Source organism: Penicillium alfredii (assembly GCF_028826965.1).
Source record: "Penicillium alfredii strain IBT 34128 chromosome Unknown utg000011l_segment0_segment0, whole genome shotgun sequence".
NCBI lineage: Eukaryota > Fungi > Ascomycota > Eurotiomycetes > Eurotiales > Aspergillaceae > Penicillium > Penicillium alfredii.
Genome location: NW_026622708.1, coordinates 2,218,093 through 2,228,715, shown reverse-complemented (window position 1 = coordinate 2,228,715; position 10,623 = coordinate 2,218,093). Strand labels below are relative to the sequence as shown.

Sequence of the window (10,623 nt, the reverse complement as noted above, 5' to 3'; positions counted from 1 at the left end):
CTACCTGTGATATTTACAAGGCACATTCTGAAAGAATTCGATTGAATTCATGTCTGTCATATCTGTTAGATTAGCCAATGTGCGATGTATCTATGCCTTTCTCCCGCCACATATGGAGCAAATGCATGCCTGCTTACGTTCAATTGGCAAGTGTGTAGATCCTAGAGTATCTGTGTTGATTTCAATTTATCCTGAAAAAATATACTGGCATTCACACGGGGAATTGAGAGCAAAGCGTAAGGATGAAATGTGGCAAGGTAAAGTCAGATCGCATTGTTCCCCACCATTGATTCTTCCCGAAATTCTTTTCTTTCCCACTCCAACCCTCCCTGTGGTCCCATCAACCAGAGCTGTCTCTGTGCCTTTCATTCTAGGCATATTTGATGACTTCTGGGACTGTATTTTTCTCTTTCTTTTTTTTCAAAGCGCCCTTTGGCTGTGATTTCTCTCACGGCTAGTTGCAGTTCGCAAGTGAACGGTTAGCTCCGTTTGTGCGCCCACTGCACCCCTCCGATCACCACACGGACCGGAAGCCCCCACAGAACAGAAACAAAGGGACAAAAAAACACAGAGAGAGAGCCCCAACTCCCAAAAAAATGGCTCCGAAGAAGAAGGGAAACAAGAGACAGGAGGATGACTGGGAAGCTGAGCTGGGTGAGGCCGCTCCCGGCGCAGAGGCACCGGCCGAGGATCAGCCCCAGGAGGAAGGCGAAGACGATGCCGGAATGGGCGGTGGTCTCATGGCCGCGCTGAAGAAGAACAAGGCCAAGAAGGCCAAGAAGGGGAAGCCCACCAACGACTTCGTCGAGGGTGAGGATGCCGGCGCCGAGGCCGATCTGGCTAGCAAGCAGCCTGAGGAAGGGACTTTCGATGAGGATGATGTCTTCGCCGGGAAGAAGCAGAAGCCGATCAAGGCCGTGGCCCCGCCTCAGCCGGCAGAGCCTGAGGAAGGGGAGTTCCGGGTGAAGACCAAGAAGGAGAAGGAGAAGGAGAAGAAGGAGCGCGAGAAGCAACGGAAGAAGGAACAGGTATGTCGGGCAGCTTTATACTGAGCCGATATGAATGGTTTTCTAACTATGTTGCCCCTTTTTCTATCCAGGCTTCCTCGAAGAAGAAGGCTGCACCCCCTCCCAAGGCCGAATCGGCCAAGCCAACCGCCGAAACGAAAGCAGAGGCCGCCCCGGCCCCAGCTGCCGAGCCCGCTGGAAAGTCCAAAAAGAAGCTCCCTCCCCATCTGCTGGCTCTCCAGAAGCAGCAGGAGCAGCTCCGACAGCAGCGTGAAGAAGAAGAGCGGTTGCTGGCTGAAGAGAAGGCTGCGACAGAAGAACAGAAACGTTTAGATGCCGAGGAAGAAAAGAAGCGGGAAGAAGCCCGCCAAAAGAAGAAGGAGAAGGAGAGGGAAAAGAAAGAACAGCTGCGCAAAGAGGGCAAACTATTGACCAAGGCTCAAAAGGAGGCCAAGGAGCGCAATGAAATGCGCATGAAGCAGATGCTTGCGGCCGGCGCGGGCAAGGTTGCGGGTCTCGAACAGGGTGGCGCGGAAAAGAAGCGCCCTACCTACGATAACAAGAAGAAGAAGGGCGGCAAGAAGCAGGAAGATGATCTAGAGGCTGCAGCTGCTCGGGCTCAAGCTCAGCGTGAGGCCGAAGATGAGCGCCGCAGAAAGGAGGCGGAAGAGAAAGCCAAGGCCGAAGCCGAAGCCGCTGCCGCTGCTGCAGCTCCTGAGGACGATGATGCCCTTGATGACTGGGAGCAGGCCGCTGAGATGGACGATGTGAAGGACAGCTGGGATGCTCCTTCGGACGAGGAAGAGGAGAAGAAGCCCGCCGCCAATGGGGCAGCCAAGCCTGCAGAGAAACCCGCAGCAGATGAAGAGGAAGAGGAGGAATCGGAGGAAGATTCGTCGTCCGAGGAAGACTCCGAAGACGAAGAGCAGTCTGCCAACCAAAGAGCCATTGCCCAGCGCAAGGCCGAGGCCGCCGAGCGAAGAAAGAAGCAGCACGAGGAAGCCTTGGCAGCTCGTTCGAAAGACAACTTGCGTTCTCCTATCTGCTGTATTCTGGGTCACGTCGATACTGGAAAGACCAAGCTGCTGGACAAGGTCCGACAGACTAACGTGCAGGAGGGTGAAGCCGGTGGTATTACGCAGCAGATCGGTGCCACATACTTCCCTGTCGATGCCCTGCGCCAGAAGACCGCTGTGGTGAACAAGGACGGCAAGTTCGAGTTCAAGGTGCCCGGTTTGTTGATCATCGATACCCCTGGTCACGAGTCCTTCTCCAACCTGCGATCAAGAGGATCTTCGCTATGCAACATTGCGATCTTGGTTGTGGATATCATGCACGGTCTTGAGCCCCAAACTTTGGAGTCGATGCGCCTGCTGCGTGACCGCAAGACTCCATTCATCGTCGCGTTGAACAAGATCGATCGTCTGTACGGCTGGAAGAAGATCGACAACAACGGTTTCCAGGACAGTCTGGCAATGCAGAACAAGGGTGTCCAGAATGAATTCCGCACCCGTCTGGAGCAGACCAAGCTTGCTTTTGCCGAGCAGGGTTTCAACTCAGAGCTCTTCTACGAGAACAAGTCCATGGCTCGTTACGTGTCCCTGGTACCCACTTCGGCCACCACCGGTGAGGGTGTTCCTGACATGCTGAAGCTCCTGACCACCTTGACCCAAGAGCGTATGACCAACGCGCTGATGTACCTGTCCGAGGTGGAGTGTACAGTCTTGGAGGTGAAGGTCATTGAGGGTCTCGGTACCACCATTGATGTCGTTCTGTCCAACGGTATTCTTCGCGAGGGTGATCGGGTTGTGATGTGTGGTCTCAATGGACCTATCTCAACCAATATTCGAGCACTGTTGACACCGGCACCACTGAAGGAACTGCGTCTCAAGTCGCAGTACGTCCACAACAAGGAGGTCAAGGCCTCCCTTGGTGTCAAGATCGCTGCCAATGACCTGGAGCACGCCATCGCCGGTTCTCGTCTGCTCGTTGTCGGCAAGGATGACGACGAGGAGGACCTGGAGGAAGAGGTGATGTCCGATCTGGAGAACCTGCTCAGCCGTGTTTCCACGGATCAGCGCGGTGTCACTGTCCAGGCATCCACCCTTGGCTCGCTCGAGGCTCTTCTGGAGTTCCTCCGGGTGTCCAAGATTCCCGTCGCCAACATTTCCATCGGCCCTGTCTACAAGCGTGATGTCCTGATGGCCGGAACGATGCTGGAGAAAGCTAAGGAGTTTGCCGTCATGCTTTGCTTCGATGTCAAGGTCGACAAGGACGCATATGCCTACGCCTCCGAAATCGGCGTCAAGATCTTCACTGCGGACATTATCTATCACCTGTTCGACGACTTCACCAAGCACATGGCGGAACTGACTGAGCAGAGGAAGGAGGAGAGCAAGCTCCTTGCTATCTTCCCTTGTGTTATTAAGCCCGTGGCTGTCTTCAACAAGACCGATCCGATTGTTATCGGTATCGATGTCCTGGAGGGAAGCTTGCGGCTCCATACCCCGTTGGCTGCGATCCGGACCAACGCTGCCGGTGCCAGAGAGATTATCGACATTGGTCGAGTGTACGTTTTTCCTTGGATTTATTCCTGTGCTTACTTCTGTTTCATTTTGGCTAACTTTATCTGGCACAGAACGGGTATCGAGCGAGACCACAAACCTGTCCAAGTCTGCAAGCGAGGTCAGCCCTCAGTCGCTGTCAAGGTCGAGGGCTCCAACCAGCCCATGTACGGCCGCCACCTCGAAGAGAAGGACCAGCTGTACTCGCACATCTCGCGCGCCAGTATCGACACTCTCAAGGAGTTTTACCGGACCGAAGTATCGATGGAGGAGTGGGCCCTGGTCAAAAAGCTCAAGCCCGTGTTCGACATTCCCTGATCTCAATCATCCGCATGATTTTCTGGTGCTCGAGGCCGTCTCTGCCGGAATCCTTGGGTTTCCTTCCGCTCTCCCCATTTCGGCGGGCCTGCCCGCTTCCCAGAGCGCACCGGCCCATGGGATCCAACGAGAAGTCGCCCCAAACCTTGGGCTGCATGGCCTTGACATGTTGTTGACGGGGGAAGTGAGCTATTCAGAATACTCAAGGTGTGGCAGTTGTCATCCAAATGGAATTTCAAAAAGTTGCTTTGTTTAATTGCGATATGGACATACCATGACCGACCACGACTTGATGGACAGGAAAAAGACGCCGCCTGTATATGAGCTGGGAAGAAAAGCAAGGCCTGGGAGAAACCGGGTTTTCTATGTTGATTTGCTGTGCTAGTGATTCGAATGGAGTTAGACCTGACATCCTATTCGTATGCCTTAACTCCCTAGCTGCAGACTATGAGAACTACTCTGCAATCCAGTAAATGTGGTGGGTCTACAAGACTGACTACGACATAGTAACACGTCGACAGCATCAGCAGTATATATATACAGCGCATCCACAGAAGACATAAATCACATCCAGAAATAACCATCTAAAAAAAAGAAAACAAACTACCAATCATACCCCTCCCACTTCTCCGTCCTCCCCCCACGCCTCTCCCAATCCAACCAACTCCCATCATAAACCCCGAGCTTCTCAGGCTCATACCCAGCTTGCACAGCCAGCTGCGCCGCCGCGCGCGCACGCACGCCGGCCTTGCAATAGAAGACGATATTCCCGTCGGCCGCGACCTCGGGCTTGGGGAACCCGAACCGCGTCTCGAACTCATCCGGCGTGAGGTAGAACGCGTCAGGCTGCGACGCGAGCGGAATGCAGAGCGCCGATGGGATGATCCCCGTTGAGGTTAGCTCGGCGGGTTCGCGGACGTCGATGAGGATTAGTGGTTTGTGGGTTGGGCTGGGGGTGTTGGGGTCGGTGGGGAGGGCGGATGTTATCTGTACAATAAGCCAACGGGTTAGCTAGATGTTTATTATGTTGTGTATGTCTGTGTGTGTTTTTGTGGAATCGGTGTGTCGAGAAGGGAGAATAGAAGGTAGGACAGAGGCATACATCTTCAAAGCCCCATTGTCGGAGACTGCCCGCTCCAGCGTCATCGCTCTTCCGGCGCAGCTGAGACGAGACTCGTGTCTGCGGTTGAGTAGCTGGTTGTTGTCTGCTGATTGTGCAAGCAGAGGAAATCAACCGCGGTGTCTGGGTGTAGCCGCTGAATGTCCGGCTCGTGGCGGAGAGGCTGCTACGCGCGAAGGCCGGGGCAAACGAAGCCGTCTGACGGGCCGGGACTCGGACGGTGGAGAGGGCAAGGGTGGACCGCCACATTGTAAATGGTAATTTTGCCATGCTCTTAAGGAATGTGTATATGTGTGTGAGATTGCAGTTGGAGGGGAAAAGTTGGAATTGCGATTGATGCGGATGCGATGCGTGATGTCAGGGCCCGGTGACCGCCTGCTCCATTAAGAGATGCAAGTATGAGAGATTCGACTTCAACGACTCGATAGTCGAGGGGTATAGATATTTTTTGGATTTGTGAAATATTGTATTTTTGTCATTCTCTCGTCTATTTCCTACCAATAATATGTATTTTCAGGGGGCCGAGAAAGTATGGCGCGCATTCTACATATATACAATGAAATATATATATCTTAGAAGCGTGGAACATATATCCTCGGATAGCCCTAGAGATCCAGCAACCACAACCGTTAAATAGAACTATTCGACCACCATGACTATCTACTGGATCAAACAAATGTATACAAGAAACCAGAAATCAGCATTAATATTATTCTAAGGCGCATGACTCCGACGGCCACTTCGACCAACGAAAATACAAACATGCCCATTGACGCAGGTATCACAAATCAGTCAAGGGCTTTTCTTTCGCAGAGAATACACCGCGGCCAAAAAAAAAATTTGAGAAAAGAACGGTGAGTCGGGCCTCCCCATCTCCAGGATAGGATGGCAATTTTGTGTGGACGTGATCAAGCTCTTCTATCCGGAGGATGGGGCTGGGCTCCAGCATCATGACTTTTGGTTCGGAAGTGAAAATGGGTCTATGCCCGAGGACGGAAGTTGAGCAGGCAGTCATCCTGGAACTAGTTAGTAAATCGAGAAAGGAGAAAAGAAGAGAGAATAGGAGAGACATACCTGGGGGAAGATGGTAGCAAATACCTTGATATCCTCGGACTTGGGAGTCGAGGTGTGCTCCCAGTCCATCTCCATACTGGCCTTGCCAATCATGCCCATCAGGGACAGCTGAGCATAGGTCTGACCCAGACAGTAGTGGGGACCCGTGCCAAAGACCAGCCAGTTCTTGGACTGCTGCTCGGCGGTACCAGTGATCCAGCGGTCCGGGTCGAACGAGTCTGCGTTGGGGTAGGCCTCCTCGTCGTGGCATGCCGGCCACACGGACGGGATAATCATGGAACCCTTGGAGACGGTGACCTTTTCACTGATGGGGAAATCCTTCTTGACCAGGTAAGGGACCATGATGACGGGAGGGCGGTAGCGCAGGGTCTCCTTGACGACGGCACGGGTGTACGGCAGGTTGTCGAGCAGATCCATCGAAAGAGGGACGGTGGGGTCGCCGTTGCGAATGCTGAGGTTCTCCTCACGGACCTTGTCCAGGATATCCGGGCGGTCCGCCATCAGCTGGAACAGCCAGGTCGAGGCAGCACTGGTCGCATCCTGCGAAGCGAACAGGAACGTAAACACGGTCTGGGCGATTTCAAAGTCGGTAAAGTCACGCAAAACCTGGGAAGGCTTCTCCGACGAATCCACCTGGATTCCCTTGGCGATCTTCTCTCGGTATTTGGCCGAATCCAACTGCGCCTTGACCCAAGCGTCCATTATGCACGAAATGTCACCACCCGCGGCCATGCGGGCCTTGCTCTTGGCGGCACACTTGGAGAATTCCTCGAGCACCATGTCGGCAGCCTTCTTGCCGTACCAGGTCTTGGTGTACGGTAGGATGATGGGGAAGTTCACGAGCTCCAGCGCGGCCGTAATCAGGTAATAGTCGTCGGCAATCTTCTGGATGGTTTCATCGGGCATGTAGTAGCCGACGAATGTCCGGCAGGAAAGCGCACACATGAGCTCACGGAACTCGGGCATCCAGGGGGTAGGCTGAAAGTTGTTGGCGGTGGACTTCTCCAGGAAGCGCTTGAAGTAGTCGTTGAAGACTTCTTCAGCGCGCGGCAGGTAGAGCGACAGGGCCTGGCGTGTAAAGAGACCGTTCAGACCCTTCCGGTAATCGACATGGTCCTTGCCGTCCAAGAACACCCAGTTGGTCTTGCCGAGAAGCTTGTGTGCGGCGTCCACGACGCAGGGCTTAACGTAGCCGGGCGAGTTGAAGATCTTCCGGGACATGTCACGAGTAGACGCAATCACTACAAACCTGAGCAGTGCAAAAGAAAGAAAATATTAGCGAGAAATCCCCAACATCTTCCTCGGGGTAGTTTTCTCACTTGTGGAAGACGGAAACACAGCTCAGATCTCCACTGTCCCATTTCGCCTTGTATTCATGAAACTTGGGGTTGACGGATTGCAGGAACGGGCCCATAAAAGGGAACTTATATGCGGGACCGACAATCGAGCCTTTGTAGTAGTGGTACTTGACTGAATAGGGGGGGGATGTTCATGTTAGCGATAACCCGACGCGCCCGAGGCACTTGAGAACCAGGCTTTGCCGTCGCACTTACACTGATCATAGATGACGGCAGCAATGAACAGTGTCAGCAATCCCTTCCAGACATTAAAACCATCGAGCACCGTGGCGAGGAGACCGGGCGCGAACAGTTGGGGGGAGACGGTGGCATCCGCCGACGGCGAGGCGAAGCTCCCAGTCATGTTGACTATAGTCGGGAGGGGATGGACAGATCCAGTGGAAGAGAAAGAAAAGAACGACAACAAAACAAGGGGGAAAAAGTGCTTTTCTTCCAGCCCAGAAAGAAAAAAAGTTCTCCGACACGGACCAGACGAAATGAAAAAGAAGTGGAGAGGAGGGGAGAAGAATCAGGGGGTGGATGTTACGGGGCCCGCAGTGCCGGGTCTGTCGACCGGCACACGAGATTTTCTTTCTGTAGTCTTATGTAGTATATATGAGACGCATGTATTTATTTTATTCACAATCTTTGATATTGCTTCAATATATAAATATACATATCAACATCTATGCATCTATGCTATCCTCGTTCCTGAATGAAAAATCCGCACAATTGAGTTTTTTGTATAGATCCACCGCCTTGTGGGTTATGAGCGAGTTATGCCCCGTTGGATCTCGGATCTATCAGTCTATGGTGTTTCTAGAAAGCCGTACAAATGGATGCATCAATAGGAGCCGCACGAATGGTCAGACCAAATCATGACAGGCCGATATGTCATTTACAACTCGACTATGGAGATCCACTGAAATACAGTAGCGTGATCCGGATAGAAGAGTTCCCGATCTACACACGGTTTTCACCGACCAAAGCCAAACCATCCCCGGCGGCCCTCCTTCTTCTCCTCAGCCTGGCCCTGCTGCTCCGCTCTAGCATGTGGGTAGTCAATGTAGTTCCATGCCACATCCAGGAATAGCGGCTTCACGGGCACAGGCTGCACTTGTGGCGGGTACGGCACCAGATTACTGAGATTCGTCCCTGGCCCAGCGAACTGGTCTAGTCGTTCCACCAGAGGACGCGGATGGGCCTGGAAACCCTTCTCGGCGGTGAGCTGCTCGAGCGTAACGAGCCCACGATGCTGGGCGACCAGCTCTCGCAGAGTCGACTCTAAGGCGATAACCTGTGTACGAGAGACATCGAGTTTCGGAGGACCCGTTGCATCGACCGACGAAAGGTTCGAGGCAGATTCAGCAAGATTCAAAGCTTGAGAAAACAGTGCGAGGGCCTCGGTCGGTTTTCCGAGAACGCCATGAGATCGGCCCAGGGCCAGGCACCTAGCAACACAAATGGGTTAGCGTAAGACCTAGGCGACCGATATCACAACAGACTGTACCTGAGAGATCGGAAGTAGTGTCGCTTTGCCTCTAGATCCTGCACAAAGGCAGAATCGGCGGCAACTCCGGGAAGCTCGAGGATAAACTCCAGACTTTGCAGAGTTGAGTCATACAGCACCACACGCTCACGCAGCCTGTTCAACTTCTTCCCGTTACCCGCAGTTCGTTTCGTGCCCTGTCCGTCCTTGAAATTTTGCTCCTCCCCGAACGACAGACCGTCCTGCTCGCCACAAAGCACCCGGTTGCGCCCAACTCGCCATCCGACCAGAGTGTAATTGACGGCAGTCCGAGTGATTTGGAGAGCCTGCATTCTCTTATCACCGGGATCGACACCTTCTCCAGCCAAGTCATCAATGGCAGTCTTGGTCGCATCGACCGCATCCTGACTAGCAATAATCACGTTGTCATAAGCCCCAGCTTTGTCCTTAGCCGCCGCGGGTTTTCCTGCGTCAGCCAGCCAAGTAGCAAGACGAGCCTCAGCAGCAGAGGCAGCAGCCAAGGCCTGAGAGATTGAGGCATCTTCTAGTGCAACCGTGCGGGACCTCCATGTAATGGATTCGGGCAGTTGTTGCACCTCCCCTTCTGCCGTTCTTCGGGTTCCAGCGGCCTCTTCTGCGAGACAGGTGGGGTCAATCTTCTCGACTTCAGCCCGGATGTCTGAGTCCGATGGGAAAAACTCAATGGCCAAGGATGAGGTGGGCTTGGAGCGAGGGAGCTTCATCTGATAGGCGGCATATCGGAGACTGGGGTCGACGGTTCCAGCAAGAAGATCCCGAAAAGCATCCTTTCTGGCTCTCTGGCCAAGAGCTGTATAGATGATTCGGGCAATGGAGTAGTCACGGAGGCACTGCTCCCATTTGCGCTTTTCCAACCACAATGCTCCAGCGATCATCGCAAGGTAAGCTCGCGTTTCGAGAATGTCGCTATCATTCGCCCCCGAGACCGATTGCTCATGAAGTACTGCGACCAAATTCTGAGCATACCCGGTAGCCTTATTCAATCGCGAAATGATATGACGTCTAGCAGCCCCGGAAATTCCCTTGGCGGATGGGTCGGCGGAGTGTGTCGATTTCATGTGCATAGCTTGCGCCCATGCTCGCTCAGAACTGAGAAGCAACAGATGCACATATCTAAGGCCCCCAAACCAGTCAGCATAGTTGCATTGGGTAGAAAGTAGATGAAGGCTACATACGCCACATTATCCCCGACATTCTCGGTGCTCACTGCCGGTTTAGCCGTGTATTTGCGGCCTTTGGCTGTGGTCTGCCCAAGCTTCTTGCGAAGTTTGTGCAATTTGCGAGCGGTATGGGTCCAATAGGCATTGTAATCACCTGCCAAGAGGACCTCCTCTCGTTCTTTAAAGATGAAATCGGTCACCTCCATTTTTTGGGCATTGGATGGAGGAGGACGGAGGGGCGGGTGAGTTGGTGGATGAAGGCGGTGGAATCCCGACCGACTGGCAATAATTTGCTCCCGAATCTTTTGCGCTCCCCCAAGCTCCATTCCTTTTGCTTGACACTGACCTGCCTGTCTTTCCTGACTACGGGTTTTATTGTTGAAGCTGGCACAGCTGTGTATTTCTATCTGCATCTCTCGTTGGAATTTTTCCAGCTGCCAGCACCTGGTCTTTGTTTTCTTTTTCTTGTCCGGTATGGCCTGACATCCCAAACAGCATCTTCCATTGCACGCGAA

General features: G+C 53.3%; 4 protein-coding genes across 4 annotated transcripts; 1 reads left to right on the top strand and 3 right to left on the bottom strand.

The window, feature by feature from the left end:
• Positions 1-596: 596 nt before the first annotated feature.
• On the top strand, positions 597-3,889 carry NUU61_009258 (putative mitochondrial translation initiation factor IF-2; the record flags this gene model as incomplete). Its single annotated transcript, XM_056659783.1, has 3 exons — positions 597-1,028; positions 1,100-3,576; positions 3,646-3,889. The coding sequence occupies 3 exons, from the start codon at positions 597-599 to the stop codon at positions 3,887-3,889; spliced, it is 3,153 nt and encodes a 1,050-aa protein (XP_056508076.1).
• Positions 3,890-4,492: 603 nt separating this feature from the next.
• NUU61_009257 (rhodanese-like domain-containing protein) lies at positions 4,493-5,258 on the bottom strand (the record flags this gene model as incomplete). The annotated part of the gene is made up of 2 exons (XM_056659782.1): positions 4,493-4,876; positions 4,992-5,258. The coding sequence occupies 2 exons, from the start codon at positions 5,256-5,258 to the stop codon at positions 4,493-4,495; spliced, it is 651 nt and encodes a 216-aa protein (XP_056508075.1).
• A 731-nt stretch (positions 5,259-5,989) lies between these two features.
• Positions 5,990-7,784, bottom strand: erg5 (C-22 sterol desaturase erg5; the record flags this gene model as incomplete). Its single annotated transcript, XM_056659781.1, has 4 exons — positions 5,990-6,025; positions 6,084-7,332; positions 7,403-7,553; positions 7,637-7,784. The coding sequence occupies 4 exons, from the start codon at positions 7,782-7,784 to the stop codon at positions 5,990-5,992; spliced, it is 1,584 nt and encodes a 527-aa protein (XP_056508074.1).
• Positions 7,785-8,396: 612 nt separating this feature from the next.
• On the bottom strand, positions 8,397-10,314 carry NUU61_009255 (signal recognition particle subunit SRP68; the record flags this gene model as incomplete). Its single annotated transcript, XM_056659780.1, has 3 exons — positions 8,397-8,871; positions 8,931-10,061; positions 10,124-10,314. 3 exons carry the CDS (start codon positions 10,312-10,314, stop codon positions 8,397-8,399), a joined length of 1,797 nt encoding a protein of 598 aa, XP_056508073.1.
• Between the last annotated feature and the right edge of the window lie 309 nt (positions 10,315-10,623).